The sequence below is a fragment of the Arvicanthis niloticus genome, chromosome 7 (genome assembly GCF_011762505.2).
Source record: "Arvicanthis niloticus isolate mArvNil1 chromosome 7, mArvNil1.pat.X, whole genome shotgun sequence".
Lineage (NCBI taxonomy): Eukaryota > Metazoa > Chordata > Mammalia > Rodentia > Muridae > Arvicanthis > Arvicanthis niloticus.
In genome coordinates this window covers 91,250,793-91,267,327 of record NC_047664.1, presented here as the reverse complement: position 1 = coordinate 91,267,327, position 16,535 = coordinate 91,250,793, and the positions used below count along the sequence as shown (strand labels likewise).

Genomic DNA, 16,535 nt, shown 5'->3' with positions numbered 1-16,535 from the left:
CACAACACTGGGGAAAGCTGGCACGAGTCAAGCTTTTCATCCTCGGCCTAGAAGACTACAATACAATATCACCTAAGAACCCAGAGAATGTCTCCTTAACTGGGAAACTGGCAGGGAGCTCCTGATGGCTGAGGGTGCTCATTGGTTCAAGGGTCCTGATTAAATGGTATGGTTTGGTGATTTTGACTATGAATTACAGCAGCTTTAATTCCAATTCTGACAGTAAGCATAAGAGAAGTCAAATCCATTTTAAAAAAAGATTCCCAGAGGAACAGCTATCCACATGGGTTAACTAACAAAAAAATTATTGTTATAAAGAAAGAAAAACTTGTTTCTCAAAATGTTAGTTCCCCCTCACAGAAATCAATTTCTTACTCTTCAGTACCTGGCATTATCATCACAGGCCTATAAGACGATGCTCCCTGCAAACACATGGGGTGGTAGTGTGACTTACTGTACAGCATCCCTCCCACACACACAGAGCCCAGGGTTGGAGACCCAGCACCCAGAAAAAAAGTGACAGGAATGGGAATCCTTTTTTCCCTCCTGGTATCCTAGACCTGAGGGACAGAGCCGGTGGAGAGGAGGCCACAGGCACTGAAGACATGGTGCTAAGAAGGCCTTTTCCTTCTGCCTCAAACATAACGGGGAGCAGGACTACATGCCTGGTCTCCACCAGGAAAAGAAGGGCTTACCAGGTCAGGCCCAGACCCAGCAGCACCCAGATGCCCATGGACAAACACAGACAAGAATGACAGCTGAGAAAACACCCCTTCAAAACAGAGGAATGTAAACTCTTACCTGTCTACCTGAGACTAAATTAGAGTTTTACATATCTATTATTTCATTTAATTTTCAGATGACATGGATGCTATATTTCAACTCTGGAATTGAAGCAACTGAAATACTGTTATCAGTCAATCTCAAATAATCTTATAATGATATAAGATATATCATCTGGGGAGCTTGTAATGAATCAAAACATAGTGTGTTACCAGGGTCAGCAATCACCAGATCAGCCAATCAAGCAGAGAGACACAAACTGGACTTTATATTGGAATGATCTACTCTTAGCTACTTACCATCCTACACTAAGTTCTAACTTAAGTATTAGTCACAGTGATCACAGTTGAGAACAAGCAGTCCACAGAGAATCTCTCTGTCCAGCTCCTGAAGACAGAGTGACTCAGAAACTCACCGAGCTGAACTTTGAGGAGATTGTACTGATCCTTGTGTTGCTGAATCTGAGATGCCTGCTGGGTGACTGCTGTCTGCAGCTGCTCGTTCTGACACTTGAGTGTGGAGACTTGCTGTTTCAGTTCCTCCAGTTGTAGGTCCTGTGAAACAGACACAAGTCAGATGTTCTCACTGCATATAACAGGTACACAATAAAATACATGGGCTTTAAAAAAAAATCAGTATGTTAAAACACTCAATGTGTCCAAAATCAACAGTGAAGCATTAGGATTTGAACATGAACAAAGCTGGTCATCACGTAGATGCTTCAAGCAGGGCTCTGCTGGCGAGCGAGCACCATGGCACAGCCTGCTCCTCACTCACTCTGGGGCCACGAAACCATTTAAAAAATATATACCAAACTACGTAGAAAACTTAGTAAATGAAGATACATGTATGCAGCTATATTATTTAAATTTATCACATTTACTTGTTTTATGTGCATGGGCACATGAGTAGAAGAGGAGAATTTGTACAAATTGGTTCTATCTTCTGAGCATGTCAGAAGAATCTGATATCTCTGGCCTTTACGGACACCTGCATTCATGTGCACATAGCCATATACAGACACAAAACACTTAATTAAATGTAATAAAAATAAATTTTAAAAAAGAAGAAGAAATCTGGCTCTAAGCAGGGTCTAGCATGTTTTCTAAACTTGCCATTGTCAGTTCCTATATAAACCTAGAACATTCAGAGAGCTTACTAATTGTCCACACTACTATACAGCTTCTATAATCATAAGTTTTAAAAACTGTATTTATTTGTGTTTGTATGTGTATTCAAGTACATATGTGTGCCTCTGTGTGTGCACATGGAAGCCAAGAGGGCCCCAGTGTCCTCCTCTGTCACATTTTGCCTATTCCTCTGAGACAGTCTTTCCCAGAACCTATGGCTCATGTCTTCTTGGCTAGGCTGACAGCCCACGAGTCCTAGCAACTCTGTTCTGCTCAAAGCTGGGTTACAGGAGCACTGAGCACCTGGTGAGTCATGTGTGTGCTAAGATCCCAACCCTGCTCTTCGTGGGTTATCTTTTCAGCCATAAGGCCATAATTTTTAATGCTCATTCAACACCTGATCAAGTAGATTTAAATTATATTAAATGTTTTTTAACACATTTAAATTATATAAATGTTTTTATATTTTTCAAAATGATAAATATTCATTTAACAGTTTTTCTTGCATTTTAGAGAATTTCCTTAGGATGAATTCTCAAATGTCATTCAAATGATATAAACATTATTACAGTTTTAGATGTTTATTATCTGATAGGATTTAAGTTGTGAGAATGTATAAAATTAACATTTTATAAATAAGTCAGTAATTATGTCAGAACCCTTTCCTCTTTCTAAACCAACTGTACTTATCAGACGCAGATGTAAGGTACACGCCACACTGCAAAAATACTATATTCATAAACTAAAAACGGTTGTATTTGAACCAAGACATGGATTTAAAAATCCATAACTGGGACAGTTTGATGACTCAAATTTTGAACAGAGATACTGACTGATTTTAGTTTATTGATTTGGCTGGACATTGAAAAATTGAGGACAAATTCCAAGAATTCTATTGTCACTTGTAAATTTTCAATCTCAATAATATATATTGTGAGGAAGAAAAAAAAAATCATACAGATAAGAAGGTAAACATACCCCATATCTGCTGTTACATTTTCTTTACAACATTAGAATTCTAATGACATCAGTAATCTAATTTTTGAGATAATACTATATAATCCTTTACAAATTCTATCACAGTATATACCATGATAAGAAACTGAATGACATTTTAAAGGATGCAACAGGGTTTAAGGTGCACAATACAAGGTCTGTAAAGGACAATGACTAGCACTGTGAAAGGAAAGCATCAACTGATGACACTGAAAATGAGTTCTGGTCTAGCTCATCACCTTCTCTATGGAACTGCCTGTCTACCACAATCGTACTCAACCACCCAACACAGAAATCTGGGGATCACACTTATTCTTTCTGCACTTTGATACCTGTAGGGAAACATTACCAAGTCCCACAAGTTTTATCTTCAGTTCCCACATTCTCAAGTCTGTCCCTGCCATATGACACACTTTCACTAACGCATATACACTTCTGTTCTAACAATTACTGGGAGATGCTGGGAGAATTCATTAAAGGTATAGACTTCCCATTTATCCTAAAGTGAATATAGTTAGTCACTACTTGTAGGGATGCTGTGAAGTAAGAGATACTGAGAGCTGGAGAGATGGTTGAATGGTTCAGATGGCTCAGCTCATTGACTGCTCTCCAGAGGTCCTGAGTTCAATTCCCAGCAGCCATATGGTGGCTTACAACCACCTATAATGTGATGTGGTGCCCTCTTCTGGCATGCAAGTGTGCATGAAGATAGAGCACACATATACATGTATAAATAAATAAATGAATAAATAAATAAATAAATCTTTTAAAAAAGACACTGAGTTCACAGAACACAGCAAACATGAGAAAGTCACTATCATCATTGTCATGACTGTGACCAACATCCTTCCCTAGCTGACCCACCACAATGATCTCCTTCCTGGCTTTCCCACCAACTGTCTCCTTCACACAGCGAGAAGCTGCTCTAGGTTCATGGCAGCCACAGCAGACTTACTGTGCTGTATGCAATCTCCTGAGAGCTGCTCTTCCTTGGCTGTCTTATAGAGAGTGTATTCCTAGGCTCTCTCAGAACTCAGCCTGGGTGCTGCTACACCTTTGATTAGCTCTAGCACTAGGCTTAATATGGTATAACATACATGCCACAATCATTTAGATATCCCACCCTGACTCCAACAAGAGACCCCATCTGATCCATCATCTATAGCATCTTGCACAGTGCCTTGCACAAAGCAAGTCCCTCAATTTAATACACAGATGCATTAGAAAACAATGAAGTTTATTTTCTGTATCCCTCATACATTTGAAATGTCAAGAAGCAGACTTCCCTCAAGCAGAGTTGCTGCCAGTCAAGAGAGGACAATTTGTTGGTACTTACTTGCTCACGGATCATATTCTTATAGTGAGTCACAATATTATCATGCTGTTCTAAGGTTTTCTTTACCTCTTCCTCTTTCTTATCTTCTTCGCTGGACTTATAAATAGCTTTGGTAATAACACCTGTAAAACAAAACATATTTAAACTGTAAATGTAAATGTGGCTTTTATGTCCTCATAGGGATGAGATGAGAGCCTACTCAAGCTGTACAAATACAAGGCTTAGGCTGATCTCAAAGCGTTTCTTTCTCCGTACTAACTATCCCTAGACCTAGGCCTAGAAGTTTCTAGCTTCCATTACAATCTCATCTTCTGTAAGCCTGGACCTTGAAGGCTTCAGCTTCCAGTCTCCATTTGCTAACCTGGAGACTCACATCTTAGCATCTCAGACTTACTGCTGAATAAACTCACCCTGTCTAGCTCTTTCTGAACTCTTGCTGGCTGGTTCAACATAGCTGTTCCGGCTCAAACACCTCTCCAAGCTGACTGATCCAAACTGGAATCTCTTGGCTTTTGACCGAATTGCTGTGCTTGAAAAACCTGCCTCTGAACTTCATGAATTCAACTGGACTGACTGTACCAAGCAAACAGAACTCAATGCATTCAACTGAACTGCACAGACTCAACTGAACTCTACTCCACCTCTCTCTGCTCTGGGCTTAAATAGCCTCTTTCCTTTGATGAGAGTTGGGCATATCCTAGCTCTGACTCATTCTGTCAAATCTTTCTCTGACTTGCCATTGTGTCTGTCCCTCAATTAGACAGCATCGTTTGGAATTAAGGATGTGTACTAAGTGTGTGTCTGTTTCCCAACAAGACCTTACTGTAATCCAGGGCATGTCTGCATTCCAGCTAGATCTCAGAGACCTAGGTGGTCTGTGGATGTGATCTCTTGCCAGCAGCCATGTTTCTGGATTAAAATTCCTCTACAAAAGCTGGGCAGTGGTGGTGCATGCCTTTAATCCCAGCACTTGGGAGGCAGAGGTAGGCGGATTTCTGAGTTCGAGGCCAGCCTGGTCTACAGAGTGAGTTCCAGGACAGCCAAGGCTATACAAAGAAACTCTGTCTCGAAAAACCAAAAAAAAAAAAAAAAAAAAAAAAAAAAATCCTCTACATAAACTGCACTAAATGGTTTCCTGAGCTTCTGCAGACTAAATACAGGGCCTCAAGCTCAAGCGCTGAAGTACATGCTTTACCATTCACCTATTTACCCACAGTTTGATTTTAAGCATTGTAAACATGACTTAATTTTTAGGATTTAATGAGTAAAATAGCCTAACTCAAGACAGTCATGCAATACTCTTTCTCATCTTTAAGAATCCAAAGTCTTTCTGTGTGCTGCAGATGAACTTCCTGGCTTATCACTCATGGGCATCCCAAAACACATGCACACGCGCATGCACACACACACACACACACACACACACACACAATGATGTTGGCTCATAACAAATTTTCACATCTTACCTTCAAGTTCTTTCACCAGCTTTGTAAACTCATGATCAAATATCATGTACTCTGGACTCGGAAAGTTTGGCTGGGGTTTCTGAGATGCTCTGGAATATAACTCATGTTTGCTAATAAATCCTAGTTTCTCTATGAAATTCTCTTTGCCAATCCTCTTCTCTATCAGCTGCTTCAGTTTCTCTCTACATGGATAAACATATGATGAGATGCTTTAAAAATTGCAGTCATAAGTTTACTTTACTTTAGCAAAAAAAAAAAAAAAAAAAAATGTACCACTGTCTCTGGATGACTAGATGGCCATCCTGCCCCTACTTACTTTGTGTAGTTTTCTAGTGAGTTGTCGTTGAAATAAATTGAAATGCCCAAAAGAAGAGCACATAGGCCTTGGACCAACTGCTCTTCTTCTCCAAGATTTTCTGCAATCTGTCCTGTAAGCTGACATCTTTGTTAAGGAGTTGAGTGATTTATAGTGTCTAGAATATTTTATTTTGTAATCTGAATTTAACATATATCTTATGTAAGATTTTCTATAAGAAATTCCATGCCAGCATACCATAAAAACCTACACAAACACACACAGCTTAAGCATGCATAATTATATACCCATAACATTTTCAAAAGTTGCAACAGAAGTTGAAAGATGTAAGTTACTTACATGCATGGTACCAAAACTCTGTAAAGGATACGAATGGAACATTGGCTGAGTTGTGAAGAAAATGTGTTACAGCAATAGGACAGCTGCTTAGCCAGGTACAAAGCAACATTAACAACCCAACTCTTGTCTGTATTTTGCTTCCCTGCAATAGATAAGTTGGCAGAAACCACTTTATATTTACTACTTTTTCAAACTCAATGTTAGCCTAAGATCCCCTCCTTTTCTTTTGTGTTAAAAGAACTTAAGCAGAGAGATGTATAAGAAAGCCAGATTTTAAAAACTGAACTAAAATACATTTTTGTGTTTACAACAAGCTGCACTTTCCAAAAGAGCACAGTGCAGAAATGAGAATCGATTTATATGCACCAATACAAGTGGTTATTTAAAAAACCAGTGGCGCCTGGGCTGGGAGTACAGTTCAGTTGACACAGTGCTTTTCTAATAGGCAAGAAGCCCTGGGTTCCATCCTCAGCACTGAACAAAGCCAGGTGTGGTGGTGCATGCCTGTAATTATAGCACTAGGGAGATGGAGATTGGAGGACCACAAGTTGAAGTTGTTCTTGACTATGTATCAAGTTCAAGGCCAGCCTGAGCTATGTGACAGCTTGTATAAATAAATAAATAAATAAATAGTGCTAAAAGAAAATGTTATAACAAAACTATTGTGTGGGAGCTTTAAAAGACCAATCCCAAGACATATTATTAGAAATAAAAATAAACCCGTATAAAGTTGAATGGGTAGGGTGGTGGGAAGGATCTGGAAGAAGCGTGGGGAAGCTACAAAATATACTGTACAAAAAATTAGAAAATGAATAAAAAAATATGTTCCAGAAAAATTAGTTATATTTCAATCGTTTTATTAATTAGCAAAGAAATGGGATTTTAATGAGAAGATGAAAGTGTAAGGAAGATACAGTGCAAAAGAACCTTGAACAGAATTTTAAAAACAAGTTATTGATAAAGGAAAAAAACCCTCTCCTTTCTTCAAAAAAAAAAAAAAAATCACAAACAAAAATGTAAACAAAGAATCTCCTAAGTTATTTAGTCAAATTCCATGAGAACATATTATTCTTAAGAAAATGAAGAGTCATGCTGCAAACCTAGAGTCAACAAGCCCATGCTCCTCTCACGTATACCTAGTGGAGCTCAGCTCTAACATCAAGACCATGACCCTGCCCACTGTGACTCCGCCCACAGCTGACCACGCCCATATCTGACTCCTCCCCTGCCCTTTACACACACTGCACTGCTGCGAAGACCAGGTAGGTAATATTGAAAAGTCCTGTGTCCAACAAGAGTACGATGTTGAACTTTTAGTATACTACAGTTAGATTCCATGTAAAATGTTCTTATTTATAACACTGCTACTGCCCACTTATAATAATATAACCTTAATTTTCTTTTTAAAGAACAAAATCTGAAATAAAGTCAGCATAATAATGCATCATTTGGGGGGAATTTTCAGAAAGAATCCAAATTATAATTATTCAAAGAAATGAAGCAAGAAATGAACTTAACTGTTGCTATGCTTTTCAAATTTTTCAAATGTTCTACTTAGATTTAAAATAAATTTACTTATTAGTATGAATGTGGAACAAGTGCCACTGTGTGTGTATGTATGTATATGTGTCTGTGTGTGTATGTGTGTATGTATGTGTGTGTATGTGTGTATATGTGTATATGAGTGTGTGTGTGTGTGTGTGTGTGTGTGTGTGTAGGCCAGAGGACAGTTTGGTGGAGTTGGCTCTCTCCTTCCAGCATGTGGGTCCCAGTGGCTGAACTCAGGTCCTCAGGACTGGTGGCAAGGAAGGGCTTGCAACCACTGAGTTATCTCTCTGCCCTTCTTCAAATCCCCAGATTATTCTAATTTAGAGATTATGGAGGTCTTCGTCTACTTATGATCTACCCTCAGGCATATGTGATATTAAACTATATTAAACAACCTTCCAGGTAGATATCAATATTAGTTTTACATGATGTTACTTTTCCTTGTTCTTACCTGCAACCTCCTGTTACAGAAATTGACAAGCTGAAAACTCACTCTCAGTTGAGTGCATGGGCTGTTTTGCGGATCTCCTGGATTATAATTCCTTATAGTAGCTACTGACTGGCAACAGATTCATTTATGCTGCACATGGAAAAGCTCTGCACACACATAAATGACTCAAACGGATTTCTTCCTTCTTTCCCTCCTTTTCATGCTAGAGTGATGTCAGGGCTGACCCATGCTTGGCATGGGCTCTAATACTGAGCTAGTCCTGTTCCCAAAGTTTTGTTTTCGTAGAACTAAATAATCTGATTTTTAACATCATATGGAAAAGTAAACTAGTGGAAATAGTTAAGGATACTGTGAAAAACAGTAATGAGGTGACAGAAGACCACAGACAGAAATCAACAGAATTAAAGTCCAGAAATGACTTGTACAAATGAGAATCTCAGTGTGTGGAAAAGGTACCAAACAGCTGCCAATGTATTGCAGATAGACTTTAAAATACTGGGCAACTAGAGAGCTGCCTAGAAAAACTCTGTGGGAGCTGGCAAGATGGTTCAGCAGGGTAAAGAGCATGCTGTCCTGCCTGGTAACTCAAGTTCAACTTCCAGAACTCATGGCAGAAAGAGAGAACTGACCCCTGAAAGTTGTCCTCCAACCTTCATAACCATACCATGGAATGTGTGCTACGGTAGGCAGGCAGACATGCACACATGCACACTCAGATGACTGTGATGATGATGGTGGTGGTGAGGATGGTAATGGTGATAAAACAGAACTTAAAAAGATAAGTGGATCTATATCACATACAGATCATTTTTTAAAAAGGCAGAGTAAAAACACTCACATAACTGGAACTTATAGTTAAGTACCCTAGGACCCTAAAGATGGTGTTTCTAGGAATGACTTATAAAGCAGAGATCAGAGGCAGAGGCAGGCGGATTTCTGAGTTCGAGGCTAGCCTAGTCTACAGAGTGAGCTCCAGGACAGCCAGGACTACACAGAGAAACCCTGTCTCGAAAAAACAAAAAAACAACAACAACAACAACAACAACAACAAAAAACAAAAAAAAAAAAAAAAAAAAAAACAAAAAAAAAAACCCCAAAAAAAAGAAAGAAAAAGAAAAGCAGAGATCATAAAAGATGGATTTTTAAAATACAAAACAAGGACTGCAGAAATGGCTCAGTGGTTAAGAACACTTGTCAAAAGAAAAATGACATTCAAAAAAAAAAATACTTAGCTGTAAGCTATATCAAAGGACAACAGTTAAGCTCCTTAATGTAAGCAGAGATTAGAAAATACAAGACAAGCACACACCTCTTGCCAGAGCCTACAGAACCTCCATGGAACCATGGAGATTTACAAAAGGAGACTGAAGGTATTAATCGGGGCATTCTGAAGTTCAGTCATTAGAAACCAGAGTTGAAAAGATGAAAGAAAAGCCATAAATTCATAAACACAATGACATGTTTTGTTTCTTTTAAGAGGGAGAAGTCAGAGTGTACACACACGTACACATGTGGCATATGTGGTGTGTATAGGATGTTAAGTGTCTTCCCTCTCTCCACCTCTTTTTGGAGTCAAGTGAGGAGCCTCTCACTGGAGCTGATCTTTTTGGCTAGACTGGTTGGTTAGCCAGTCTCTGGGCTCCACCTGTCTCCAATCCCTCAGTGTGGGGTTACAGGTGCACACCACCATCCCGAGCTTCTATGTGGGTGCTAGGGATCCAAACAAAGGCCCTTGTGCTTGTGTGGCAAGCACTTTATCCGCAGAGCCATCTCACCAGCCCTTTTTGTTTCTATCTGTCTGCTTGAGACAAGATCTTGATGTGCATCTCTGGCTGGTCTGAACTCACATTTATACAAGGCTGGCCTCACATATACACTGATTTTCTTGAGTCTGCCTCCAAAATGCTGGGATTATAGTTGTGTACCACCATGCTCAGGCACAAATAAAACATTTGAAGTTAATGCAAATAATCTTTAATATCAGCTATTATACTCTCCCAACTCTATTTTCTAAACAAAAATCCTTCTCATACCTATACTCATTTTTATACTGTTTATGTAAACAAAAGCTGGCACTTAAAAAATTTTAAATTTTTGCACGAATTTTAAGATTCTAGAAGTTAGATATAATAGGTCTACATATAATCCTAGCACTGGGGAGGCAGAGGCAAGAAGGTCAAGTGTTTAAGGCCAACCTTAGTCACAAAGGGAGTCCAAGGCTAGCTTGGCTTACATGAGACCCTGTCTCAAGAGCAATAAAAAATAAGTAATTCTTATGTCATAGGATCAAATTCACTTTTAGCAGTGGCTTCTAAGAACAAAGAATAAGAACACTGATGAAGTTCTTGAAAGTACAAAAATATTCTACAATTTATGTGGTTTTTTTTTAAGCCAATCAGTTGAAAACATAATGTATGCCTTTTAAGTGCATGACATTTATACTTAAAAATATATATTTTAATATCAAAAATTCTGGGCTGGAGGTTATGGCTCACTGGTAGAGCACTTGCCTAGCACATACAAAGCCCTGAGTTTGATCCCTAGAACCATCTAGTAAAACAAACAAAGAAACGGAAACTGCTGGCACAAGTTGCCACATATGTGTGTGTGTGTTAGAAGTGCACGCTAGGTCACATTCACACATGAAGTGTAGTCACTGACTGGACCTAACTTACTACTACCCCACTGCACAACTGAACCACAGGACTAAACAAAGATAGAAGACTTGTCAGACTTGTTTTTTTTCTTTTTGATTAAATATTTTGTCAAAAGAAAAACTAAACCAAACTGAACTTATTAATAACACTCTCCTTGCAAGATAATAAAACCAATACAGTAGTTGTAGCATATAGATTATACCCAGAATATTCCATAATACTTCATTTAAAATCATTACAATTACAAAAATTTTGCTATTGTACATTTTAAATAATGTAAGTAATAGAAGGTCACACATTCCTCCTTCATATACTAGTTAAAAGACACACTTTATCCCTAACCATGGCTTTCTTTCTTTAAGTTGTTTGTAAGGGAAATAAAGAAACAAGCTTGGGCAAACAACACAAGAACCAAAACTGCGAGTCTGAGACAGTGTGAGCACCCTGAAGGAGTCCAGGCACACAGTGTGCTTGTTCCCATAGTTCTCAGTAACCAGCCAAGAGCAAAGGGAGGAAACTGGAGAGCCACCTGTGACAGACAAACTTGCCAACACATGTGAGTAGAACAGAACTTCAAACAAGCTGTTAAAAACCAACTGCAAAACCCAAGACAAGGAGGAAGCCTGTCAGAAGAAAAGGCCTCAGCTTATCAGGTATACATACCCGTCTGTCGATCTTATCACCCTGCAAATTATACATCAAACATTATTTATAAACATTGCTTTAAATCATCTAAGTCCAGAAAAGACCCTAGAGAATGCTCTTAGTCCCCGTAAATCTAAGCCAGCACTTAGCGGTAGCAGAGCTATAGCCCGCTATAGAGATGGTACCCAGGGTGATCATACGATTACAGGGTCAAGAAGCCAGCACTTGAGGCCTTCATATCACTGGCAGCACACTTACAAAGCTAAGGTGGCCACAGAGTTTTTAATACCTGGTATGAAAATAGTTGTTTTCAACAGTGACAGGAGACCACCAAGCATTAAGTAAAGATTTTAAACATTTAATGTAGTTTTTTTTTAATCACTTAGAGACAACCGATAAACTGGAAACTGACATAAAGCAATTTAAACATCAATTTTCCTCTCATTATAGTTATTTTTAAAGATTTTGCTTATAACTTCTATGAATAATAATATTATTAAAAAGGCTCCAAAAGGCCTGGGAACTGGGGGTCCAGCTCAGTGGTGGAAGGCGTTTAGAAAGCATTAAGATTCTGATGCAGAGCAGCAACAACACTGACAACAAAAAGTTCACAACAAAGAAAAGTGCAATGTGTGGTGAAAAAAACAGTGAAGACCACAGCACAGCACAGTGGGAGCATGGCAGGGAGGACCCTCCACTGTTAGGACAAGCAGACAGAACAATGGGTTTATCTGTAACTAAGCTTCCGTCAGGATTCTAACTTTATAGCCCCACTGTAAGTCAGAATGGCTTTAAATTAAATATTCAGAAGGCTAAGCAGACATGGGCAAATCATGTAGGAAGAGACATGCCCAAGCCTTGGTGACCATGCTCTACTTGTTCTCATTAAGTAGCTGCAGAAACACAGGTTTTAAATTATTTTTGTCTTTATCTTGCTAGGCATGTGAGAACTCACAAACACTGGAAGTAACACTGTACATTTTGTTTATTTAATAGACTGCTATTTGTTTTGGGATGACCAACTACTTCAGGAGAAAAACAGGGGGGCACATAACTACAAATTGCATCATTTAACTTTCTCTTCTTTACTAACCCAGTCACTGGGAAGAAATAAATGACAGGGAAGAGCCCTGGATAATTTAAGGAAAAAGTAAAACTCAAAATAGACTTGTGCCAAGAACTTGTGTTTTTATCATAATAAAGTCCTTAACCATTTGACAGAACTACTCCTATAAGAATAGTTACTGCTTCTTCTCTGCTTTAAAACATTCTGATTTCAATGAAGTAGTAACTCAGCAGTGCTTTCTATCCTTCTCTACCTGCATCTTCCAGGGGCTCATGCCCTGAGTCATTGACGCTCACCCCTCAGGAGCCCTGTGGCCCTTACCTGGGAAAGAATGTTGGTGCATTGCTGCAGGAGCGACACCGGAGGGTTGCCGATGTTGGTGGCCAGCTGAACCCTGAGTAGCTGCTCCTTCTGGGTGGCATTCCCTTGCAGTGCATGAGCGAGGGCCACAGCAGCACACCAGTTTGAGAGGGAATCTGTAGAAAACAAACCTCCGCAGAGCAGCTGACCGGCTGAGACTGAGTTACCTGTTGCTGCAAGTAGACAGAAACGTAATGTTAGATGCTGAGCATGTGGGATAACCCCAAACTCATGAGGTTTCCAAGAACCATTTTCTACACACAAACAGTATAAAACACTCCTATGTACTCTCTAAGTCTTTCAAACACAAAAGGAAAACAGACAACAGAAAGCCACCTCCTAAGAAGGGTAGCTATAAAGAAATATACACAACACTGCAGGCATCAAGCTGATGGTAACAATACAAAAGCCATCTTCGTGGAGAATGACATTTCTAATGCAGTTGGCACATTACTTCACACTCTCCATCATCTTAGTTTCATTTACAGAAAACAAATCTTTATGTCCCTTCCTTACAGAAGTAATTTTAGTAAAATACAATTAAACAGACTTACACTTTTGTCAGCTTCCAATATTTATGTAATTACAATGAACTCACTGATGTTTCCAATCACTTGGGTCAAACTGCTTTTAACTTTATAAAAATAGCCTTTTAAATACATCTCAAGTAAACTCAATACTGGAGATATCCGTAAGTAATGGCTGTATTCTATTACAGAACAATAGGCCAAAACATGAGCCTAACTAAGTGGTGGGATTTATCTTCAGAGTGCTCATCACTGTCAACAGCAGCCCTGCTAACTGGTGTTTATTATACATCAAGATCTGGGATTACAACTCTACCTGTGTAACTGCATATGTGTAATCGTGACATTTCTAATGACATCATCCCACATACAAATCAACACCAGAATCCCTCACACTTTAATAAATCGAGACAAGTAGAAAATGCAAACTCAGGTGTGGTCTGTCTTAGCTCTTTTGCAGCCCACAGAAGGCTTTCCCCGAAGTCACAGAGTGCTTTAGGCTAAAACTCAAGCAAAGGTCTAAATATAAGCTTGAAAAGATTTTTCCTATGTAAATATTAGAACTAAATTACTTGCCATCAATAGTGGAAGGCAGAAGAGTGGCCACAATCTCCCCTTGTCCTTTCTCGTTTTTATATAGGAAGCACTGGAAACAGTAGAGCACGGCGCAGCGCAGTACAAATGGCTGCCTTTCGTTGACCATGGACATGAGCAGCACAACAATGGCCGGTCTGTCAGAGTGCAAGGGAAAGAGTGAACGGAACCCATACACATAAACTACCGGACGTTCACAAAGACGAAGGTGTGGCTAAGATTTGTTTGCCAACCGAAAGGCTGGTAGCTGAACCAAGTATTAAGTTCCAGAAGCATACAATCTTATATAAAAACATATTTTTATTATCGGAAATATACATTTCCCAATACACACTGGCCTTTAAGAAGAGTGCAGCTAAGAGCACTGACTGCTCTACCAGAGGTTCTAAATTCAATTCCTAGGAACCACATGGTGGCTCACAACCATCTGTAATGAGATCTGGTGCATTCTTCTGCTGTGTCTGAAGAAAGTGACAGGTACTCACATACATAAAAAACAGTTTAAAAAAAAAAAAGTAGCGTGTACATAAGACCCACTACACCCGAGACTATGCTCCTGCCTCCGCTATACATTTCCTGGTTCCTACCGTGGGGGATTTGAAGGTGCATTCACAGAAGCAAAGTAGTCTTGGTTTACTTGGCAGCCTCGAATAACTTCTGATACAGTATTTATGGTCTGTCAAGAGAAAAACAAAGGAGCACATGGGGAGTAAGTTAAGAGGGAGGATCTGTTTTCCAAAGAAGAAAACATTATAGCTTGCTTTTTGTTTTTATTTGTTTGTTTCATTTGTTCTATCAAGACATAGTTCTCCTGGCTGTCCTGGAACTCATTCTGTACACCAGGCTGGTCTTGAAATCACAGAGATCCACCCGTGTCTTCCTTTGAAGTGCCAGGAGATAAAGACATGTGCCACCACCTGGCTAAAGCTATTCTTAGCTCCAGAGACTTGAAAACAGGAGAGAAATTAGCAAGGAAGAGCACCCACTCCTCCAGCTAAAGGGAAAGGGTCACTACTGAGGGAGGGGGTGAGATCCATAATTAGCATCAGTAGTCTTCAGAAAACTAGAATTAAAGAAAGGATTCTAAAATGTCCTAATTATTCACTAGGGAATAATTAAAATTCAAACTGGCCACTCTGAAGTTATTTTTTCAAAGTAATAACAGAATGATATTCCGAATGGTGAGTAACAGTGATTTCAATCCTGAGTTCCATACCTAGCCAACAGTAATGCTGAAGGGAATAATATTTTCACGTATAAAACAAGAACAAAACCCCCTATTTTGTTGATAATGTTCTTTTAGGAAACTTATAATGAAACAAAGAATCGAGAAGTAGGGAGAAGATATAAGATCCAGGGAAGAAGGGAATTCAAATCAAGGGAGAGAGCAGGGAAGATCACAGGAGAAGAGTGGAAGGAAGTCCCAGGAACAGAGCTGAGCTACACCTTGGATGGAGCAGGAAGATGGAGGGTTTCCAAGAGGGCAGCAGGGTGTGCTGTGCTGAGCAGAGTACAGGATGTACAGTTATACAGAGCTACATGGTGAGAAAGAATGCAGTCACAGCTCATGTCAGAGTTGGACACACACTATGCCCTCTTCCAATAGATACAGAACTGTTTGGCTGAGCAGAAACAGTGCTAATACACACATTAATGCATAAGCTGCAGCAGTGAATAGTGGCTTGTGCCTGTAACCTCAGCACTCAGAAAGCTGAGGCAGGAGTACTACCAGGAGTTCAAGGACAGCCTAGGCTACAGTGTTAGCCTGCCTCACAAATGTTGTATTTATATATAAATCCCATTAGTTTAAACATACATTCCATACAATAATCCTGGCGTGCCAGAAAGAAGTGAAATAAGAGTTGTGTGTTGGGTCCCTTCCGGTCTGGGCCAGAGCACTGAGCAGATCTTGGGTGGCAGCTCTGCCCCCAACCTCCAAGAACCCAGAGGAAGCGGGGATCCCAGGGGCTCTAACTCAGGCAGTATCTTAGGTAAGCAGACAGCAGGGCCCGCCCTAAACAGGGAGTAACTGGGAACCAAAAAGACCCAGGAAGTCACTCCCGGCCCAGAACACTGGTCCCTTCCGGTCTAGGCCAGAGCACTGAGCAGATCTTGGGTGGCAGCTCTGTCCCCAACCTCCAAGAACCCAGAGGATGCAGGGATCCCAGGCGCTCTAACTTGGACAGTGTCTTAGAAACTAGTTCTCAGATCTGAGGCCTGGATCAGACCTCTGCCAGGTCTGCTGTTGTGTGGACCCTGGATTCCACCTGAGACATACTGGAAGGTCCACTCAACCCAGAGCCACAGAGGAACAACTGAAC

The 16,535-nt window shown here is 39.9% G+C and overlaps 1 protein-coding gene and 1 non-coding gene across 3 annotated transcripts in view; both read right to left on the bottom strand.

Moving 5' to 3' along the window:
* The window catches only part of Uso1 (USO1 vesicle transport factor), a 67,456-nt gene that overhangs the window by 8,375 nt on the left and 42,546 nt on the right, over positions 1-16,535 (bottom strand). The window contains exons 11-19 of one of the 2 annotated variants that reach the window (XM_034508496.2): positions 14,802-14,890; positions 14,197-14,351; positions 13,055-13,266; positions 11,686-11,706; positions 6,398-6,508; positions 6,028-6,146; positions 5,712-5,893; positions 4,246-4,367; positions 1,199-1,337 (exon numbers count right to left, since the gene is read on the bottom strand). In XM_034508496.2, coding sequence (XP_034364387.1) covers positions 1,199-1,337; positions 4,246-4,367; positions 5,712-5,893; positions 6,028-6,146; positions 6,398-6,508; positions 11,686-11,706; positions 13,055-13,266; positions 14,197-14,351; positions 14,802-14,890 — 1,150 coding nt within the window. The remainder of the gene's footprint in view (positions 1-1,198; positions 1,338-4,245; positions 4,368-5,711; positions 5,894-6,027; positions 6,147-6,397; positions 6,509-11,685; positions 11,707-13,054; positions 13,267-14,196; positions 14,352-14,801; positions 14,891-16,535) is intronic. The other variant, XM_034508498.2, reaches the window with a different exon arrangement.
* Positions 548-689, bottom strand: LOC117713279 (small nucleolar RNA SNORA57). Its single transcript, XR_004607443.1, has one exon. It is a non-coding gene; the product is annotated as a small nucleolar RNA SNORA57 (small nucleolar RNA).